General features: G+C 38.6%; 1 protein-coding gene and 1 long non-coding RNA gene across 5 annotated transcripts in view; one reads left to right on the forward strand and one right to left on the reverse strand.

Moving 5' to 3' along the window:
* Window positions 1–7,892, reverse strand: part of nsd1b (nuclear receptor binding SET domain protein 1b) — a 23,218-nt gene extending 15,326 nt beyond the window's left edge. The window contains exons 1-10 of one of the 4 annotated variants that reach the window (XM_058758371.1): window positions 7,243–7,889; window positions 6,987–7,117; window positions 4,499–5,211; window positions 3,864–4,005; window positions 3,533–3,705; window positions 1,597–3,442; window positions 1,388–1,500; window positions 1,019–1,295; window positions 676–776; window positions 223–268 (exon numbers count right to left, since the gene is read on the reverse strand). In XM_058758371.1, coding sequence (XP_058614354.1) covers window positions 223–268; window positions 676–776; window positions 1,019–1,295; window positions 1,388–1,500; window positions 1,597–3,442; window positions 3,533–3,705; window positions 3,864–4,005; window positions 4,499–4,849 — 3,049 coding nt within the window. In that variant the 5' untranslated portion in view covers window positions 4,850–5,211; window positions 6,987–7,117; window positions 7,243–7,889. Of the gene's footprint in view, window positions 1–222; window positions 269–675; window positions 777–1,018; window positions 1,296–1,387; window positions 1,501–1,596; window positions 3,443–3,532; window positions 3,706–3,863; window positions 4,006–4,498; window positions 5,212–6,986; window positions 7,118–7,242 lie in introns of all 4 variants that reach the window. The other 3 variants (XM_058758372.1, XM_058758373.1, XM_058758374.1) reach the window with 3 other exon arrangements.
* Window positions 1–14,968, forward strand: part of LOC131528909 (uncharacterized) — an 18,694-nt gene extending 3,726 nt beyond the window's left edge. Inside the window, exons 3-4 of the long non-coding RNA XR_009267950.1 lie at window positions 13,947–13,979; window positions 14,186–14,968. This is a non-coding gene — a long non-coding RNA (uncharacterized LOC131528909). The remainder of the gene's footprint in view (window positions 1–13,946; window positions 13,980–14,185) is intronic.
* The last annotated feature ends 8,378 nt before the right edge of the window (window positions 14,969–23,346 follow it).

Raw genomic sequence — 23,346 nt, forward strand, 5'->3', positions numbered from 1 at the left:
TCGGGTTGTTCTACTGAACTGATTTTAACCTGAATTAATCTGCTATTGAGTTTATCAGTGTCATTTAACACATATTTGGTGGCAGTGGTCTCCATGAACAACTTTCAAGAAACAGGGTCCTGGAATTGTCTCTGGTTGTCAGCTATGCCCCAAAATAATATTGTTAACTTTATGATTTTAATAAAACTAACAAACTGTTTTGAAAGCTTTTAATGGTCATACCTGAATTTGCAGATTGTCCAGATGAGGAAATCTTTTGTGACTTCACCTGCAAATGATAATGCTATTAGTCCAATTTTCCATTCATTAGACAAAGCTGTAACACTTTAGTTTAGGGACCAATTCTCACTATTAACTAGTTGCTTATTAGCATGCATATTACTAGCAAATTGGCTGTTCATTAATACTTATAAATCACATAATAATGCCTTCTGCATTACCATATTTAAGATCCCTTAATCCTACCCCATACCTAAACTTAAAAACTACCTTACTAACTATCAATAAGCAGCAGTTAGGAGTTTGAGGCAAAAGTAGTAGTTAATAGTTGACTAAAACTAACTAAAAAAAAAAAAACTAGACTACAATTGCAAGATGTTTTTTTAGAACAAATATTATTCATGTAGTTATCTATCAAAGTAAACTTTCTAAAATAGTTGTAGTTAAAACAAGTACCTTTCTTTTTGGCACAAGAATTGGTTCAGCTTCTATGGAGCTTTCTAGAATCTTTTTGGTTGGTTTCCGTTGTCTCTTTGTGCTTAGACACACACCATCACCTATTAAATGATGAAAAAATCATTTATTTTTTACTTATTTGTGTTCTGATAAAAAGTACTGAATATGGTTAGCCCTAAAAACAATATAAAAAGCAATAAAAAAGTGGTTCTGGCTTGCAATAGGTCTACATATTGCTAATGCAAAAACAAAATGGCAGAAATGTTTGAGAAATATCAAACTATTTTCCAAACATTTCTGACTTTCTTCATAATTATGTAAACTTTCAGAAAGAGCTACTCACCAATAGCTATAGCATTTTGTTTTTGAAGCTCCTCCTTATGACAAATTTCAGCACGTGGTGATGGGATTGTTTCTGGAGGTGGAGTAAGAGTGTCTACAGACAACACCTGCCTCTCTTGACATGGCGTGGGATTTACTGTGCTCCGAGACAGGTCTTCTGGAGGAGGAGTCTGTAATCCAGGCAGGGGTCTTGACACACCTTGTTCTGTCACCTGAGGTTTCTGTATACTTTCGCCAGATGTTTTCTCCACTGGGCCACTGGAGTTATTGTTTTCAACCTATTCAAAAAGTTGCCAAAATTTTAAAGTAAATTACAGAATACAAGAAAACTTCCACATCCAACTTGATTAGCTAGCATAAACTGAGCTACCTTAGTAAAGGACTCAGATTTCTTTTTTGCTTTCTTCTTAGTGGAAAACAATTGATCGTATTCCTCTGTCCATTCTATGAGTCTTTTGCTAGGTTTTCTAATACGTTTGCATTCTGTGAAAAGCACAAACATTTTTGAGCCCACTTTAAAATTCCACAACTACATATTATCCTTAGATGATGTTAGCATGGATTACATTGAAACCTTACCTGTTGGGATGTCATTTTTTTGACAGTTGCCTTGAGTATTTTCAGATGCATTGATGGTAGCTTCCTTCCCAGGCACAAAAGGACAAGACTTATTTGTATCGCCCACCAAAACATCACAATTTTCTGAGGGTAATTGTTCTGTTTCTTGAATACAAGTACCTTTGACTACATGTAACGCTTTGTCACTGACTTGGTCAAACTTTTGCCAACGCTTTTTAGGCACATTAGCTGAGAATTTGGTGTCTGGTGGTTGGGGCTCAGATACCAGTACGTCAAATGTATCTTTCGAGTGGATATTTGCTGTGATCTCAGTGGTTTTCTTTTTTGAACAATTTTTTTTGCTAGGTCTTTGAGCATTTTTTGACACAGTAGAGGTTAGCTGAATTTCCGGGATCATATTTGTCCCAGACTTCGGTTTCATCTTCTGTTTTGATGCAATTTTGCCCAGTTGGCATTTTTGTGTATCCACTGTGTTTACTGTGTTAATCTCATCCTTAACGTCCAGAATCAGTGATGGCTCCTCTTTAATAAGTTCATTTATGGGTAACGGTTCTATTACCAATGTGGTTCCATCTTTTTTCCGGCTATCGTGCATATCCTTGATCATCATTAGGAATGTGCTAAACTTATAGTTTGCATCGGGATGAAATGACAAAGGCTGGCCACTCTGTTCATTTGTTAGTGATTTGAAGGTTATTTCTTTCATGTTTTCCACATCTTCCATCTTTAAGCGCAAAGATGGAGTAGAACTAGAAGATGAATCGGAAGCATGACTCTCTTGTTTGTATTTGGATGAATGCAAGGCAACAGGTGCTTGAGATATCAAAGAAGCTTCATCTTCAGATTTGACTAAATTTGCATCATCTTTACAACTCAGAAGATCCGATGATAACTGGGTGCGTATGTTACTGTTTGAGACCTCTTTCAGATCACATCTTGCTGTAGTTGGCATCTTCTGTGAAGGGACATGGTTGTCTAAATCTGTTGTTTCAGGCATTGTAACATCAGAAAAAGATACACAATTCTCTGTTTCAACATTTGATGCCGACTCTTGGTTTACCAGTTGTTTCTTCATCCACTCTGCCTCCTCCATTGCCTTCAGTGCTCTTGTCATCAGGCGACTACTTGCTGGAAGGCACTTCACTCTCCTATCGAGAGCTTTCCTGGCTTCTGTAGATAGATGTTCAATTCCGGTGATGTGATTGTCTTTGGGTTTCATGCTTACGGAATCTGGCATCTTAATTTTACAAGATACCTTCCCAAAAGAACAGTTCACAGATTTAATGCCAGCACGACTAAGTCCCCCATTGACCTGACCTTTCCCTGTTTTGCTAAACCAAAGGCCACCCTGGTTCTCCACATTCTTCTTTACTTCTTTGTCATTTGTAATGGTTAGTTGACTTGAGGTTGAGTTTGACTGATTATTAACAGTGCAGTGCTTCGAAATTTGCTCAGTGCTTTTGGGACATCTTCGGATCTGTGGTACAGAGTCAATGTCAGAGTAGGGACTGTCCAAAGCTTCCATAATCTTATCCTTCTCACAAAGAAATTTCTCAGATTTTTTAAAATTTGTTGAAGACTTTCGTGGTTTCTTTTTGTTTTTAGACCCCTGATTATGTGGTAAGGTGTTCAGATGGTCTTTTTGTGTAACTGTTCCATTGGTCAGAGAACTAAAGTTGGGTAATTCCACTGGCACAGACAATTTGTTTTCTGTGTTATTTGTAGTTCCTTCAGAGATTGTTTTGGTGAAGTCTGAGCAGGGAGTGGTGACCCTTGGCTTCTCCAGGAGAAGTGCTTCCGCTTCAACCACACTAGCTCTCCAAGAGTTCAGAAAACGCTTGGGTATCTGCAAAGTAACCCAAGAATAACAATTTCACAAGGGTTTTAAAAAGGTGTCACAATATCCATTTAACTGAAAGGATGTTTCAGAAATTACAGAGTGTCTGGTGTTTTCATCTTGTTGGCGTCCACCTCCTCTCACAAAAGGCAGATTGTTAAACTGATATCCACCCACAAATATATGAGTAGATCGCTCAGGGACCCATGCCTGTTCTTCAGGTTCCCCAAATGTCTTGAGGAAATACTGACGATTGGTCCTATCTGGTGGCTCTGAAACATAATCGCACGAAGAAATGTAAGGAAGGACATTTTGATTTTTCTGGGTGGATTATGTGGGGGGAAAAGCTATTGAAAAAGTTGTGAATATGGTTCATAACATTAGGAAAGGGTGTTCTATGGTTTTATGGCGTCTGTTTTTGTGTACTTACCTTTAATTCTGTGGTAAACTCCCTCAACTGGGTGAACAGTCACCTGACATGGCCACCATGGTCTACGGTTGAATTTAGCCCAAATTACTTCACCCTCCAAATATTTCACTGGTGGTAGAGCCTTTGTTTTCATTTTTTTTCTCTGCTGGTAGACATCATATATAAATGAATTTAATTTACGGCTGAATATTTTCAGTATCACCTACAAAAACTTTTTTTTTTTTTTTTATATTTAATATGATTCATTCAGAATTTTAGCATATGCATTTTATGAGAATATATCTCTAAGTTATTATATTAGTAAATACTTATTTTTTTCTCTCTCTGCTCAAAGACCTGCCTATGCAAGAATACAAATGTATGGTCAGCCTGAAAATACAAAAATAAAACCACACAATTATTGCTTAATGGCATTTGATGCAAAATATATACTCTCCCAAAGCATAAGAAAAGTTTAGAAATTGTAAAAATGTACTGCTCTCTGAGATAATATACTGAAAATTGTATCAATTTCTAAGATTTTAAATGTTCTCATTTTTAAGAGCTAGTGCCACAGTTGATTGTAGTATGAGGAGATATCTAAAATATTAGTAGTAATTTGATGTTGGGGATGGTGGGACAGAACCAGAACTTGCCATTATAATCCCAGCAGACCTGCTCACAAGAGAAGAAAGCCCACAATCACTTGTAGACTTCTCTTTAAATACAGCTTCTTGTCCCAGAGATGAGTGAGCATTTGAAATTTTGTTTCTAGACTTGACATCCAATTTTGTCTTCAAATTTGTATTTGTTGTATGGTCTTTATTTGAGCCACATGACGCTCTTTCCAGTTGAGACTCCATCTCTGAATCCATAACTTCATCCTCGTCCTCATCTTCAAACAGTATTGACTCAAAGTGCAGTCCATTTGCAAACGGACTGGATGAGTCCAGACTAAAATCAGGGCTGGGTGGGGACGTGCAGCTGTCAGTCAAAGCTGCATCCATTTTGAGACGGATGTGTCAACAACTCAGTCTGGCTACCACGTCCCCATCTGAATTCCTTGTGTGCACACTGTCCCATAAGCCTTGTGGGTCCCTGTCAGGCAGAGGCAGGTCCTGATTCCCAAAGGTCAGAACTCTAAGGCTTCTCTTGGGATGATAAGTGAGTAAACTTTGACACTTAGACTTTAACCCATAGACAGATGAGACCGGAAGGTCGAGGGTTAAAGCCAAGTGTCTGTCTGCTGGTTGGTGATGTTTTCCATGTACTTTCTAGTGGATCAGGCACCTGTGGACAGGTACGGCAATGTGTTGCATTACTGAGAGTATGCACATGTTGGCGAATCATAATGGCACTGCTTCATTATCTGAAAAACAAATTTGTATATGCATATAAACATTCACTTCATCTGTGGGTGTAAAAAACAATTAGTGCTTAACAGTTCTAAAATGCTGATAATAATACACACCACTCAGTTTTCACTCAACTGACTGAAAAACTTCTTAAAAACGCATTTAAAAGCTTGAGCTTAAAAGCTTGAAATTAGATCAGCAGACAAATTTGTGCTTTTGTGTAAATTATTAAAAACCTGTATAAAATTTTTATAAATAGTAAGGTATAGTAGTAATAGTAAATGAAAGCTCCCAACAAGTGACCAGCATTGTTGTTTATATGTTTATGCCTTTTAAATATATATAAAGTATATAATTAATTTATGTTTATATAATGACATATTTTTACGTGTTTATTCATTATTATGCTGGAAATGTTGGGCTAAGATCAGGACTTTGTCTTGGCTATTCCAAAACATTACATTTCTTCTGCTTGAAACTTTCAATGGTAGACAAGCTACAAAAGTAGTGTTTAGAGTGGTGGTCTTACCGCGAGGACTAAGGAACACTTCCTTATTCATCTTAAGGGAATTAATTTTTCTGGTATAAGGCAGAATTCATAGTTACAACAATGATGGCAAGACGGGCAAAACAGCCCAAACCATTAAACTGCCACCACTGTGCTATACGTTTGGAATGTTTCCATTATTGAATCAGTCTTTAGATTTCTCCAAATGTGATAGTTCATTAAAACCAAAAAGCTCTATTTTGGACTCTGTCCACAAAATATATTTCCATTAGTCTTCTGGCTCATCCACATGGTCTTTGTCAGGTAGCATTGTTCTTCTCGTTGAAGCAATAGCATCCTCCTTGCTATACTTCATGTCTACCTGATGGTGGACTCACAAACCTTAGCCAATGTCCTGAAGATCTTTAGATGTTACCTTGAGGTTCTTTGTGACCTCCTTGAAAATTATGTCCTGCATTTGGAGAGATTTTTGCAGTTGACCAATTCTGTGTAGAGTAGGAGTGTCTATTTGTATTCTGCATAGATTTTTGAAACCCCACTCTATAGAAATACCTTTTGCAACTCTTTAGAAATCTCTTTTGACCAGACACTGATAGAGATAGAGATCCCATTATTTAAAACACCTGCTCAAATTATCCCCATTTTTACTGAATCATTAATTACTGAATTATTATGCTCTGATAATTCTAGATGTCCATATACTTTCTCCAAAAAGTATTTACTCCAGAATCCGTTTTGCTGTATAAATAAGTGGAATATACAACATGAGCAAATACAAATATTTGTTTAATTGGATTATACTTATATGGAGATTTGTTTACAATGAATGTACATTTTATGTTGAAATAAAGAATTTTCTTAAGCGTTCACAAAGTTTCTACGCGACTGCACGTTCGAAGCGGATTAATAACGTACTGCTTACTATTCCTAGTAGGGGCAGTATAGGATACCATTTCGAACATACTCCATAACACAGGAACGCAGCAATGAAAGCGGGCGCACATATATGACAGAGCGAAGATTGAACTCTGACTGACACAATTCACATGAAGAAATGCATGATGACATACAGTAATGACATACACGTAAAACTGGCAGCGCTGGGCTCATTGTCACGCGTGCTAATCTCATTAATATTTATATGATATTATATAAATAAAATCTCTCTCCCGAACAAATATCAGCACGAGTTCACAGAGTTACATCGGTCTTCTTCTTAATATTTCGTTATTTTAAAACATACAAAATGTTATGCCTAAAGAAACACCGATGGAATCTTACCATTTACATGTTGGCCAATGTCACTGATATTGAAAACTCTTCGTTTGTGCGCGTCAAATGACCTTTTTTCCCAAATTGTGAAAGTGGATCAAGAAAATCCCAGCCGCAGCTGCAGTAGTAGGCCAGAGAACCTGAGAACACATTCATACTATCATCACTCTACCCCTTCAAAATAAAAAACACATCAAACACATGCATTATAACACTCACACAGAGAGGAACCTTTCCAGTGCGCGATGTCTGAGTCACAACATACCTCTTGGGTTACGATACGGACGTTGTACTTTTCATTTTCAATGATTATGGTTTCCTTGCTGTCGACCTGCCCCTGGTTCTGTTTCAAGCCCGTGACTGTATGTGTCTATGAACAGCAGCCAATCGGCACGGCAACCCAACCCCCTGTGAGAGGAGCTCTCCTCAACTCCTGTGCTTCACTTTATCCCAAAATACAATTATACATTTCATAAAATGCTCAAATGTACGTTTAATCTAACATTTCGTGTCCTATTAATAATATTTTACCACTCCCTTGCCAGAAACTGAGCTCTTGTACCGAGCTAACATTTCTACCCTCAAGTGGTATTTTCCTTAAATCATATATAATCCTATTCTGAAATAAACCTATGCATTTAACACAAACCCGGAAACACTCGGAACCGTATGAAAATACGCGATTTTATTCAAGTTCAGCGCTCTTGATCATTCAAGATGGAGTCTGCCGTGTGCTGGCACAGGCCACAAAGTGTTAAATTTCGATTTGAAGTAGGGCTTTATACATTCAAGAAGTTGTGGCTTGTTTTTCAAAGGCGCTTTTTCGCATTAGAGTTGATTAAATGCCAGTGCGCGTTAAGATATACACGTGCGTTCAGCAGTGCTGCGCAATAAACAATGGCATAGTGGTATATAAATTAATATATACTAAGAGGATTTTGTGTAACAAACAAGGCATACAGAAATACCGCAGGCAACGCAGCACAAAGCACTTCTCCGTTTCATTCAATCACATTTTTAACATATGAAAATGACATCGAACCTGTGCTGATCCTTATATTATTTGGACGTGTCAACATGTAAACGGCGCATTTGTTTTCCTGCTCTGCCGTTTGTTTTATTTTTTTCTGAGGAGAGGGAAAATGGAGGAGTCCGACACCATCTCGACGTTTGTGGCCGAGTTTAATCTCGTGTGAGCGTGTGAATGTGACACTGGATGGATTTAATGCGACGAGCAAACAGATTTAGATACCGTTTAAATGCGTAACGGCGAAAAACACATCTCGTGCTTAGCAACATGTCTGTTCCAAATCCTGCATAACTCAAAACCTTTGCCTAATAGTCCCGTGAGGTTTATTATAAGGGAGGGCGTGTTTGAGGTTAGGGAACCGTTATCATGTCGACTGACGACGTCGTTAAACATGTTTCTCGCTAGCACCTCAAAAGGAGATTTGCGAAAGATGTCAAAATTAGTGTGGAGCTGCCAGAGAAAGTGTTTCAGCGCTGTCTGTGGGCCTGCTGCTTTCCGCTTCGCCTGAACAGCGCCGCACCTGACAGAAAAGACACCCGAGCTACTGTAAAGTTTCCCAACCTCGCGTATAAACTATATAATCTTAATATTGTTTCTCTGTCGATTTTAAAGCGAGTGAATACATATTTCTCAATCAGATATATCAGGCTCTACATTTAGCCTAATTCAGCATACTGGCATCTGAAATATTGCACTATGTCTGAAATTAATGATTACCACCTGATGTGGCTTTTCTGACTTTTTTTTTTTTCCTAATAGTGTTGAAATTTGACCAATATTGAAAATCATTAAAATTGTATGAATTCTTAGTTATTTGGTCTAAAAATAATTAATCAGTTAGCTAAATATTGATGAAGTAACACAATATGTGTAAAAATAAATGTTGAAGAAATGTGGGACACAGTTTCAGTAAAAGATATGCTGACCTTTTTCATTTTAAGTAACTTTTGGGGTTTCATAATATCTATATTGTAAAATCTATTTTTCTTCTATAAAAATGAACGATATGCACCTCTATACTAGCACTACACCTTATATTTAGTTAAGTAGACCTATTGGTTTTTGTTGTCATGTAAGAGAAATTTACATCAATAGGGCCTTTTAACGCTGGGGCCTACAGCCCCATTGCACCCTATAATTAATTTAATTACTTAATTAATTAATTTATTTATATTCATAGGTAACAAATATCATTTTACTATTTTGCTAACTTATAATTGATAACTTAATAATAATTTATAATTGTCTTATTGTTTATGTTGTTCTTTTCTGATAAATTACTACCACACCTTTAGTATTTTTAAGCCATAAACGCATACTGCTCTTTCTTACGCCCCCTAGTGGTGAGTCATTTTTGTCTTGACCTATTACCCTTCAACAATCGTTCAGTAGAGCTTTTGTACTTTGGTGATTAGATGACAAGACTTTTGTTGATTTTTTTTGTAGACTCATTGGTGTATGAATAAAATAAAACAGAACCTGGATATTTCACTTTGACAAAATGCATTTAAATAATTTACCTCTGATAAATACACTAAAACGTTAATCCAAGAACTGATATTAAAAAGAAATCAGTATATCGTTAGGTTTTTAGAAAATATAACTATTAGACAAAGGCATAATTTGTTATGTGTTAGTGTTATACTTTAATTGACGGCTTACTTAAAATCTCCACAAACTATCAATGTAGTACCAAATGCTACCGACAGGGGGCAGCACAATCCTGTAAAAGAATTTCAGAAGCCCACTGCCCAGTCCCCTGTCCCAAATGGCGCACTTGATCTGGATTTGCTTGTGCATGTCAATGAGGTCTACAGTATCATACTGATATATTTTACAATTTATGATTTATGATTTGCTTCCTTAGTTTCTTCCTTAGTGCAGTGGACTGGTTCCTATGTGACAATGTTACCGAAAAGGTTAAGAGGCATTTAGTACAGGGCCATGGAGTCTCCTCATGTTGGTGAGTAGAGGCCATCCTACACGTTACGCTAGCATAGAGCAGCTGATCTGTTGAAGGTGTCTGGTTGTCACCATCTCTCAGAGAGAGTTCCGGAGGACTGCATGTCTGAGTCTGCATGTAGAAGCCTTTTCCTGTTGTTTGAGATTCCACTCTCCACCCCCGTTGTTTTCCTCCTTAACCTCTGACCCTCGCCATCCCAGCTGACAGCTGTCTTCATTTGTGACAGCTCTCTCCTGCTTTCTATCTGCCTCACTGCTTCCCTCCTTTTCCACATCCTCTCTTACTCAACTTTTTAAACAAACCAGTGTCGATAGCACGAATTGGCATGAGTGGTTGAGAAATGAAAATAAATGACTCACTCAATGTTTTATTGTACATCCTGTATAAACAAAGACTGTAGGTTTACAGCACAAAGACTTACAGAAACTAAATGCACAGCAAACTGTTCACTTCTGGGCAGAGGAATTTAAACGGCAGAGCTTAATCCTGGTTTTAAACCAAAAACTACATAGTTAACAATACATTTCAAGTTTAGATGTGTAATTTTACTTCATGTAGATGAGGAAATTATATTTTGCATGCTACACTTGAGCCAACTGACTGTGACAAATGACATCTTAAGCTCATCTTGAGTAGGGTTATGTCCTGTCTTGTGTTTGGTTATGATTCAGAGAGAGTTTCAAACTGTTGCCATGTGTGGAATCACATTCAGGCAGAGAGTCATTCTGTCCACTAGATGGAGTCAATCGCTCTTTCATAGATGATGTATCTACAGGCCACACTACCAAGATTATTCTGGAGTGAATACTGACTGTTATTTATAAGCATTCTAACTATCAGCATATATCCATTTTATTTATAGAACTTGTTTAATTTTCTTACATGGAGTTACCATTTTGCTTGGCTCTTCGCTAAACTTCCCTTGGTTCCCTGGTTTTGTGGTCCAGGGTCACAAATATGCTTAGAAAGTGGTAAACTTGTTGGATATTATTCTGACATGGTCTAGACTAAATGAGTGTGTTTTCCCCCCTAAAACAGCATAAACCCCACCCCAAAACCGATTTCATTGGTCAACTCCATTACGTAGTTACCTGTCAAAAAATTTTCAGACTTTTAAAGATTCAGTTCAGAGTGCAGATCAGAGTGAGATAAGCAGTAATGCTATCTGTAAAGATGTTCTACCGATGTTATGCTAAGGTTAAGGTTAGGGGTTAAGGATTGCTATTTATTGTGTTGTGTTGCCAATCAGCATTGACATGACCAATGAAATTTTTAGAATCAGCTGCAGGGTGGGGTTTGTGCTTAACTGGTTTGAGGGGGGAAAAAAGTTGTAACTTTGCATTTTATCTGTAATTTTCCCTAAAAAATAAAGTAAATTGTGCTATAACGTGATAAAACACTGCAGAGACTATGAATCCGAATCAGGTGATTCTCAGGTGTTAAAAAAGTAAAGCCTCGTTAGAAGGCAAATGTAACTGATAAGATTAGTGTAATGATTCTATCATGCATTTAACATGTTGATATTATTGACATACAATGATGGGAATCAATATGTAAATTAAATTACATTAAGTTTGTAACCTCGGAGAAATGTAGGTGTTCTTACTGATTATTTGAGAAAGTTCATTTACTGTTTTTTTTTTTTTGAGAATGAGGTCTGATATAAAGTCGTATTTCCTTTAATAATTTATGATTTATTTAAAGATCTGGAAAGGACGAAATACCATATGTGTGCTCTCTATCACTGTAAATGCCACAATATTGAATTTAAAACCATTCAAATGCAAATATCCTCTATAGACTTACATTAGAAATAAGTCAAATCTGGGCGGATGGCAACATTTGACAAGGCAGGATTGATCAGAAATGTTTTAGGTTTAACAAAAAGCTCATTTTTGGCAGCAAAATCTTGTTAAACCATATTTTTAATACTGTTTAAACATACTGATTCAACACTTAGCATAGGGTTGATATGATTGTAAGCCACAGAGAAATAAAAAAATAACTGTTCTTGACTGCGTCCCGCTCACACTAAAGTACCCTTCTGTTCTCATCACCCTAGCACTCGTCTATTAAAAAAAACGGGCCTGTAGCTGAATGCCAAACAAGGCACAAAACCACACAACCGTCTTGATGAACCAACTCCCGCTTCCTGTCATGGGAGACCATTAAAAAAATGTCATTTCAATTACCCCTATTCTGTGCTATCCAGAGCCCGGGTCTTTCATTATGGACACTGACTTGCGCACATGCACACACATAAAAAATGTGGTGAAAAGAAGAGGAAGTCTTGAGGACTTTCAAAGCACCATTGGCGGGGAAAGCCTCTTGTGCCCGGAGAATGGGAGCTAGATGAATAACACGCACAAGGAAACAGCCGCCCGACACAAAGTGAACTGGAGTAGTCCATTCTAGTCGGGCGAGAGGGTCGACTTCTTCAGGGAACGGGAGGTGCGGGGGGAACCCGGGGGTCCTCAGGAGCCCAGGACCTGCTCTTAATGAGAAATTCCTGGGGATTTGGAGGGGCGCAGAGGTCTTCATTTTCTCACTGTGCCCACAGGCTCCTGGAAATGGGAGGTGTGGGCTTCTTTTGAGTATCTGTGGGGTGAAGGAGGGGAGCGCTATTGAGATGAGGATGGGTGGGGGGTGGAGGTATGTGGTGAGATTATGTATATGAGCTTGGGGCTCACATGTGGACCGCCACCTCTCATAGCATGGGTGGGGGGGAACTGGGGCTTTTTGAGAAGGTGGAGGTGTCCCTCTGAGAGCTAATTCTCAGAGTGTCTAATTAAAAGAATAAGCACGAAAGATGAGGAACCTCATGTGCAGCTGGGCCGCCAGGAGCTCCGCTAAGAGGCCCCGGGGCTCCTTACTTACTTACCATACAGCGCTGAGGGCATCTTGGCCCGAGCCCCGAATGGTGAGGCTGGACATTGTGTGAGGACAACTGCGGAGCTCCTGCTCGGACCGAGTACAAACAAACCCCACTGGGGCGATGACGGCTGTTCGAGGCTGGGGATGGAGTCCCCCTCTGGGATGCTGGCCCTGAAGGACCTCTGCATGTGGGATGGAGCCAAGCAGTTAGAGCCAGGACACAAAGCCCAACATGGGGCATGCCACAAAAATTAGCTGGAGACTCGCAGCTTTGGCGATTCACATCTTTACAGAAATCTCTTCATGGAGCGCATTTGCAGAATTTGATAGAGTTTAGCACTGTAGGTGGTGAAAAATGCAGAGCTATTTGTTGGATTTTGAGATGCAGAGCCACTTATAAAAACCATCTTTATTCCTTATGTCCAGTTTGGACTGTTATTTCGACATTCATCTCTTAGTCCCTGTAGTTTAGCAAAACCGCTAGCTCTGAAAAAAGGTCCAGGAAAACCAGAGATTAGATGTTCTCAGACTTGATCCTCTTTTAGCTTTGTATGCAGATGAAGGGTATCTGAAGCTCTTTCCATGTTTAACTATCCATCTTTGAGTTTTTATGCACGTCTAGGATAGGCTTATAATTCAGAACCCCTAATTTAAAGGGATAGTGAAAATTCTGCCATGATTTTCTCACTCTCATGTCCTTCAAAACTCATAAGACTTTCTTTTTTCTGAAAAGAAGAGAAGAAATTAAAATATTTTGAAGATTTTTTTTTGGTCCATATTATTAGTTAATGCAGTCTAATACTTTCAAGCTCCGAAAAGTACATAAAGGTAATGTGAACTACCTGCTGTATTGTGTGTCTTCTGAACTGATATATTCACTTTGCATGATCAACAGATCAATATAAATAATAGCAACATGAACCTCAACGTCATAATGTACGAGAACCAATGAGTTTTTAACAAGCATACACAGACCCATGTGATGTTGATCAATGTTGAGATTTGATTGGAGCTTGAAAGTTTTGGACCCCATTGACTTTCACTGTATGGACAAAACTGTTGAAACACTCTTAAAAAAAATATCTGCTTTTTTGTTCCTCAGAAAAAGAGAAAGCCATATGAGGAACATTTCTGGGTGAGCTACCCCTCGGATTTAACTTTACATGTTTGCATCAATCATAATATATTTTCTGAGATTCTGTGTGAACAGACAATGCTCAACACGGCTGAACAAGGCTGACAAGAAAGCTGACCAGAGCAAGTCAATGGTGTGAGTCAATGGAAATGCCTATTGATATCTCTAATCACTCTTATTTGGACGTGCACTTTGCTCTCTCTCAGATCTCAGCTGACCTGGTTCGCCTGAGCTCGGCCCATCTCCAATGTCTGCTCTCCAGGCCAGAGCAAAGGGCAGACCTGCGGGGCAGGACACGACGAAAGTGTCCCGGCAACGGTCTGCCCTGCGGGATGAGTCTGTTCACTCCTCTTTTGTAGACAAAAGCTAGAGGTCTCAGTTTGGCCTCTGCACAAAGACACTGTGCTACTCTTGGCAGAACTATAAACATCCTTTCCTTTATATGGGACACTTGCCGATGGTTAAGGAAGGACTGGAATAAACAGCGCCAAGATGTTCTTCCTCTCCTAAATCTCATATATCCAATTAATTAGTTTATTAAGGTGGGGGAAAACGTGTGCACCTCCTCTCGGTTGTTTCCAGACAGGTTTAATGTGCATTTAAGGCTGAACAATGGCCTGCTCATTCATATGCAAAAGCGAGGTATATGGAGCAAGCCAGTTTTTGTGGGCAATGACTCAGACACCGATTGAGGGGCAGTGGGGCATGACGAGAGGCCCTCCCCGTATCTGCCCGTCGCAGCTCTCTCTGCTCCGAAAAAAAGAAAGGGCTGGTCTCTACCCGGTGGGGTGGAGTGGGGGGGAGAGGACAAAGAGCACAGCCGTGAAATGGCGCTTGTAAAAGACTGGCACCGGCCCCCTCATTGAGATGTCAATCTGAATCGTGGTTCTGTGGGATGAGGCCTGTCATATAGCTGTTGATGAGACAGTAGAGGGTTTAGGGCTCCTCGCTGGTGTGGGTGGACAGGGGCGGATCACGATCTGATGCTGTTGAGAGCCTCTTCCTTCCCACCGTTCAATCCAAACCATTTCGGGATGGTTTATACTTTTATATTTCATTTTGTTAGGTAAGTCGTCCTTTGCTTTAATGACAACAGCACTCAAGTTCCATTAATGTCACAAGTTTGTGTAAAGCCCCATAATCACATTGTCTAGCATGATTTGAGAATAATCATCTTGTACTGCAAGAACATCTGTCTGACAGCAGAATCTTGATGTTGAAATTAATGTGTTTAATGATTTTTGTGACAAATTAATATTTAATAAATAATCAATTCAAATATGTGTATATATATATTACTTATATTATTCTCCATTTAACAATTATTTCAATTAATGAAACTTTATCTAGAAGTTTTGATTTTGAATCCTACCTTCTTTTTTTTTATATAGTCTCAGACTTTTGGAACTCGACTGTATGTTCAACATGTCCTTTAATCTATCTTTAATTTTTACTATTAAAAATTATTAACCAAATTGTACTTATTGTTCTCCAAAACACTGATAAAAATGGGAATGATTGTTTTTGAGGACAAGATTAGAAAGTTAGGTAACTGGGCAACATTTAGGAAACTCCTGTTATACTGTATGCATTCTTAATTAATGTAATTAATCTCTGCTTGTTGATTTTCCAATACACTGATGTAGTCATAAAGCCCAAATTGGATAAGTGATTAATATGTGAGCCCTAAGACAGTTTTATTGCAACCAGTTCCTTGAAATCACTAGAGTGTGACAGGACCAGTGAGCGTGTGTGTGTCTCTGAGAGAGACAGAGATGTCAGTACCACTTGCTTCAGAATTGAACCTGATGGACAGAGAGACAAAGGGACTGTGTGTGCATGATTGAGACGGAAAAACAATATAGATGTTCCTTAAGGCTATAAGAGCGGAAGCTGACCGACAGGAGGCGGTAAGAATGTTGGACAGAAACAAAAGGAATAGAGCCCTCGGAAGACCTGCAGAAGCAAAGCAAAATTTTATTACTCTAGCTTTATGTAAATGTCTTTATTTGTTTAAATTGAAATGTCAGCTTTTGCAAGCAAATTTGCTCTTTGTGTGGACCAAGGAAGACGGAAATAAAATGACAGATGTATAATAACTCATACTGAATAAAAAAGTAAAAAAAATGAAAAAAGCTCTGTCAAGGTCTGTCGATATTACTTTAATGTGGTTTACTTACTCAGATTACAGGTTTCCCTTTGCTGCTGATCTGAAAACAGATTTGCAGCTTGCCTTCTGGTGGTCAAGGTTTAGACTATGGTAGGAAGACCATGTTCTGAGCCCACACAAAAGGGCAATGCCAATCTCGCCATTCTCACAACTTTTGCCTTGGAGACTGACACTATTGGTCATGATGACACTATTCATCATGTCACTCATAAGGTGTCAAATATAAACATAAATTATGTAGCAGTGACGGTTTTATTTTGCTGTTTAATTTATTTTATAATAAAACATAATTCTGCATCATCAAATGAGAGAAAAAAAAAAAAAAAAGTAAACAGAACTGTTTCCTAACATGTTTCTTGAACACCCTCCCTGTGTGCCATTTGGTCAGACAAATATAGTCCTGCCCCAAAATCCCACTGTTGGTCAGGCTGCTTAGGATGCTTTAACAAACACAACATGTTTCAGCACTGCAGTGCTACATGTTTTCAGAGAAATCAGCCTATTAATGGCTTAGTTAACTAAAAATATTGTGATTTTGGCTTTTAATCTTCCCTTAAATTTATAAATGCACAAGCAGAGGTATGCTTATGCTTTGGGTTTTTGAATTCACCTCTGAAGAAGGTGATGATTGTTAGTGTTCCTGTTGATGAATCTTGTGTATACTGATAATCTTTACTTTATTTATTTATTTTTTATTTTTTTTGCAGAAGAACAATTTTGTTACCATGTAAGTTAATGACAACTCTTGAAAAATTTTGCATGGTAATATACATGGCAATGTTAATGTGTTTGGTCTCTGGTCTATGAGCATATAAGAAATGCTGCAGCTGCACATATATAATTTATATGGACAGGTGGAGCTGGGGAAGGTGGGGGGTTTCTGAAGGGCACTGCAACTGCTACAGCAAGCACTGGCCATGTATTTGAATGTTGAACAGCAAGCTCATTGGCTGCTTATGCGAAAGAAATTAATCAGCTATGCCATGTGAATAATTATGTGATTATATCAGATTTCTGCACCATCTAGAGTTTCATGACAGAACTCTGTATTAATGCTTAGGTTAGCTTTTATGTTTAGTTTTTTTTGGTCAATTACATTTGAAGTCACTTTTTGAAAACATTATTTTATTGAAGTCTACTTCATTTAACTGCAATGTAAAGACCACGTTAGTTGAACTTGGTTTTGCAATATTACTTAATTACTTTAACACAGTTTACTTACTCAGGTTACAGGTTTCCCTTTGGTGCTGATCTGAAAACAGTTTTGCAGCTTGCCTTCTGATGGTCAAGGTTTAGACTACGGTAGGAAGACCATGTTCTGAGCCTGCACAAAAGGGCTCAACTTTTACCTTGGAGACTGACACTATTGATCATGATGACACTATTCACCATGTCACTCAAAAGGTTTGTTTCAGGTCATTGTCTCCACTAAAAACAGGGATGGTTCATTGGCTCCTCCCCCTCTTGTCTTCCACACTCATTGCCCCTTTGTGCAAAAATGCTTAAGGCTTTGGTTTCATGATATATGAATAAATATATCCTATATTGTAGTTTCCAAAACACAAAACTGACATGAGCAATATACATTTTCTTTAATTGCATGAAAGTACTTTTTTTTGCCTTAGTGTATACTCATAGACCCTTTTGACATAACATTTATCTTGCTTCTCGTGTTACCTCTTTTGTTTCAAGTCATTGCGGTTGTCTTTGTTTGGCTGATGGCGAAAGAAAATGTTTCTGTTTTAGCACTCACAGTACAAGAAATTAGTTTGTTTTTCAAAGTTGTGAATACATTCATTTTTTCCAGATGGCCTATAAAACCATTTCAGTTTTAAATGAAAATTGCCACACCATCTTGGCATAATAACTCAAGAAGAAGAAAAAAACACTCGTAAACATTTTAATGTACATTGAATTTCTGTGGCCTTGACTTTTGTGGTCACCCCAACTTTACACTGTGAGTCTTTCTCTGCATCAGCATCATCTGAGGAGAACATCTCCATACAAATTGTGGCAAGTGACAAGAGCTTAAAAACAGGGACATGTGGAACAACTTTGGTTGTGGGCACGAAAACAAAGAATATGTGTTCCTGCTTTTAAAAATGGAAGGCCTATATTTTAGAGTAGGGTTTGGGCCTTCGAGAGCAGCTTGTTTGTTTAGACTGGAGGTAGTAATGTGGTAGAGGGAAACCAGGGAGACATGCGAGGAATGCAGCCAAAGCCTGACTTGGCCCCATCAAAGCTGAGGCCTGCTGCCCAGGACACTGCTGCCCTTCTCAGAGCTGTCCTCCACCAATGCACCCCTCCATCCACAGAGAAAGAGCCTCTCTGACGGCCCTCTATGGAGCCTAATGGCCTCTCAGAGCCTGAACAATGAGGGACAGTGTTGATGGATTGAGACCGTTAGCCTCCCGCTATCTGTTCATGTCTCGCTTCAGGCTGAGGAGGGTCTCCGAAGACGATGAAGCTGTGTTTGTTTTCTAGTCTAGAAGGTGCAACATTTTTTACATATGGTATTTATTTATCTGGCACAAAAGCTACAGGGATCGCAGGGTGACAGCATTACATTTATAATTTACAACATTTAAATGTATAATTGCACAAAAAATACATTGAAATGAACAATAAATAAATAAATCACAAAAGATTCAGTTATCGTTTAAAAAGTAGGGTAAATACGGTGAATAGAGACACAAATCAATTTTAATCTGAATGAATTCACATTAAATCGTCTGAATGATTCAGTAAATCAGTGAAAAGAGAGAGTCTGTTCTTTGAGAGTAGTGGATATTGGGAATCATATTTTGTTTTTTTGATCCGAATGAACTGATTCATTTATGAATGAAGAGAAAAGATATTCCAGTAGAGTTTTGAACATAAAGAGTTTATACATGATTGTAAAGAGAATGGACATTCTAGAAGGACATTCATAGGGACTTATCTTTAAAATCATTTTGAATCACTTTTTAGCTTATGAGCAATATGAGTTAAGAGCAAAACTTTTCAATACTGAAAACAGCTAAGCTATTGTCTTTCTACTGAAAAATTTTGAAAAGAAATTAAACTTTTAGATTATTGACACTACAATTTTGCCAAGGTTTTGCCATGATTTGCAATCTGGAAGTCAAGACTAGTTTCCAAAGTCAGAACCATCTGCAGATATTCCCTTTTTTTTTATTGCTTCATACAATGGCTGCATTTAAAAGCCAATATAATAAATAAATAATTAAATAAATTAAAAAAACAACAGGATATGTCCACATCCTTTGATTGTCTTCTGTGATACATTTATTTGGTTTTTGAAGGCAGCATATATGTTTTCATTGCTTTCTATGAGAGCACTATCTTCTGTGGGATATCCACTATCCTCGGTTGGTGGTCTGCTGGTTGGTGTAATAAATGTAACTTTTGACTTTTACTTTTGAAATTAGTATTATAGTAATAAATATTCCCTTATCACTATCACCAGAATTCTCTTTATTTTGCAGTAACTCATTAGATCATTATGCTGCCTCAGAAGCCTGCCATTCATTTACGATCCCCAGTTTTTCTCTCTATTTACAAAGCCTCTCTATTATCTCTATTTACAAGGCGTTTTAAAATCTATTCAGATTTTAAAAGTCATGTAGTTTATTCTAGACAAAACTGGCCCGGACAGTTGGCTACATGCCAGCCATGTTGTCGCTTTGCCAGCCGGCCAGCTGAACCTAGGTGGTGAAGAGGTTCAGGAAGACTGGAAGATTTCAACCTTCCCCCTTCAACACCGAAGGAAAAGCCAGGGATTTCTTGCAGAGTGTGAGAAAAAAGATTAATGTTAAACCAAAGGGCTGAGCAAACACATCATAAGGTGAAGATACAGCTTCTGTCTGAGCATTTAAGCAAACATACTGTGTGCTGTCTCATGTGGATCTGATAGTCTGCCATGTCCTCACGGTCACTAGCCCAACTGTCACCTCTCGTTGTAGCGCCCACCACCGACAAACGTGCCCGGGAGCACCAGAGTCGACGCCGTTTGTTTGGCTCAGGCTAAGAAAGCATTGGCAGTTTGTTTTAATTACCCCCATGCTGGGTGTCCTCGCTGGGCTCCGTATGTGAAAGCTGGCCCTCACCCATCACCCTGCCAAACAGGGGTCCAAATCATGTGATCTGAGCTCTCTGCACCTGAGGAAAATAAAATAAGCAGATGAACCATGAACCATGCCTTTTCGGTTCCTGCTAATGCCATTAGTGCTTATAAGAAAACATTTTGTAATGTGAATAGATTGTTATATGCACTTATATGCACTTTCCCTAAATTTCACAGGTCACATGTTATTTGTTATATATAACAATATAACCTTTATATGGGCACACTATGGACTTATTCACATTTGTATCTTGACCTTCCCTGTAATTAATAACTTCCATGACACAGAGATGCAGGTACAAAGCCTTGACTTGAGAATAATAACAGGATCTCATGGCTGTATATGAAACTGCATGTGGTCTTGCCTTCTGGCTCCAAATTGCAGGGGTGGGCAGTAGCTTTGATATTTGTGGCGATGTTTGAGGATCAAACAAAACCTCTCGTGCACCTCATTCGACAAGCTTATCTAACCTCTTTGAAACCCGAGGCTCCTCTCTTATGCTACGCTAAACTAGCAGCGCCTTGCTTTGCAGCGCTGGCTAACTGTTGGCTTTATGTAACAATAAAAAGTCCAGATGGAAATCCAGAATGCACATACCAAAATGAGCAGTGAGGGCTTGCTGAACTCAACTTTCAGTGTAATATACATTTTATAAGATAGGTCTCTTAGGTTTTAGAGTTCACTCAAAAATGAAAATTCTGTCATTATTTACTCAGCCTGATGTAGTTCCAAACATGCTAGGCTTTATTTCTTTTGTGAAACACAAAAGGAGATGTTTTGAAGAATGCTTTTCTCCATTCTTTGACAGTTTATAGCAACCACGGGCTGTTGAGCTCCATAAAGGCATAAAACAAGAAATGTAGTTCATATGACATGCTAAAGTTCCAAGTCTTCTGATGTCATATGACAGCTTTGCGTGAGGAACAAAATAAAATGTAACTCCTTATTCACTCTCAAATCAAATATAATGTTTATGTCACAGTGTAACTGTAATACCACATGCCATGCAATAAATAAATTTTAAACATATATTTATTTCTTTGTTTGTTTGCAGCAGCAGCATGAGAAACAGACCGAGGGAAACTCAATTTTCTGACAAAATATTTTAGTTCATTTATTTATTATTAATCTACGGAGCCCCGCACATGACATGCAAGAAAAAAATAAATAAATTGTGCACACGATTACTATTTCGTTCCCTCGGTTTGCTAAATCGTGCGCTCGATTTGCTAATTCATTCCCTCGATTTGCTAAATTGTGCGCACGATTTCTAATTCGTTCCCTCGAATTTATAAATCGTGTGCACAATTTATAAATCGAGGGAACGAAATAGTAAATCGTGCACACAATTTAGCCTACTATTTTTTTTCCTGCATGTTATGTGTGGGGCTCCGTATTAATCTAATAGTTAGAGAGAGAATTTAGTCATGGTCATGTTACAACATACCACATCCATAGTGCGAATAGGGCATAGCATAACATTTCACTTTTGCTTCTTTCCAGATATATGACTATAATTATGTGCTGCATTCAAGAAATAAGACCACATATGTACCCGACATGCAAAATTAATGTGAAAAAAGAAAAATAGTGAGTAAATAATAACAGAATTTGAGTGAAGAATTCCTATAAAGTGATGTATGCTAAGAGCATGTAGGCTATGTTTGTGTACACGTTAGCAAATGTTCTTAGCATTCATTTTAGCAAACATACATGTTCCTAGCATTCATGTTAGCAAATGGACATATTAACCATGGTTTTACTACGAATAAAACTAAAAAAATCATGGTAGTTAAACCATGGTAACCGCAAATTAACCATGGTTTTGCTCTACTAACCATAATTTAACCATGGTATTTGTAGTAAAACTGTCGTTGTTCAAATGGTAATCAGTACACCAAAAAACCATGGTTTCTACACTTTTAATATAATAAAACTATGGTTAATGTTTGTAAGGCGTGTTTATCTCTTTGTGGAAAAGGCCAGAACATCCTGTATTGTTTATCCTAGTACAACTGAAGTGTTTTCTACCCAGAAGTCATGAAGTACCCACATGCTTTTTATAATACTACACGGAAGCCATAGAGGGACCCGGGGGCCATTTGAGAATCATTGATAGATGCTAATTGAGACACAATTCAAAGATCTGGCTTGGATTTTATTAAAACCCTCACAGGCACTAAAGCCCTTATCATATCCTCTCATTTGACCTCCTTTAAATCCAGTTTTACGCACACAACGCAGGCAAGGCTGGGCACTGCGGTTACACCAGAACACACACACCAAAAAAAAAAAAGAACACGGGTAAAAGAAGCTTCCTGTCCGGTAATTACACACTGGTCTCGGAGACCACAGTTTGGAAATTCAAGTTGTCCGTCAATTTCCCCAGAACAGCCTTTGCAGTTGGGAAAACAGGGAGGCTGACGAGCCCCTCCGCCGTTTCCTGTTCTGGCCTGCCGGGCCAGACGCGTGCGAGTCCTAAGCACATGTCCGGTTTACTGTAACGGCACTCATTAAGACTGGAGGTACGCACAGGAAACAGGACATGGGCCCGTCTCTCAGCATTCTATTTGTTTAGTGCAATCTGCTGCACCCCAGCCACTCTCAGAGAGAGAGAGAGTGAATGTATGCGTGTTGAAGGGAGAAAAAAAATGTTTCCTGGTTTTAAGCGAATGTGACTATTACCGAGGTATTAATGCCTGCAGATTGCATGCTTGTTCCTGCCCCCGCATCCGCCCGCACTTCTCCATCCACAGCCGTGAAATTGGGACCATGTGTTCTGTGCACTGCTCCAGTCCGGCAACAAGACACAGGGCTATTTTTCTTTCTCGTTCCTTCTGCCGGAACTGCGGGCTCGGGAAAAAGTTGCTCTAAACACACACACACACACACCTTGTGCTTCCAATACAAAACACACGTTCAGTGTCATTATGTTGTCTGTGGGATCTCAGTGGACGTATTTTCTTGTAATTCATTTCAAGGAGTGCCCTTATTTATGTTTGGGTGTTATTACGTTAGTTATTATGGAGAACGTTCATCATTATCTTACCTCGTCCTCCCTAATTGTAAA

Source organism: Onychostoma macrolepis, chromosome 21, assembly GCF_012432095.1.
Source record: "Onychostoma macrolepis isolate SWU-2019 chromosome 21, ASM1243209v1, whole genome shotgun sequence".
In the NCBI taxonomy this organism is placed as follows: Eukaryota; Metazoa; Chordata; class Actinopteri; order Cypriniformes; family Cyprinidae; genus Onychostoma; species Onychostoma macrolepis.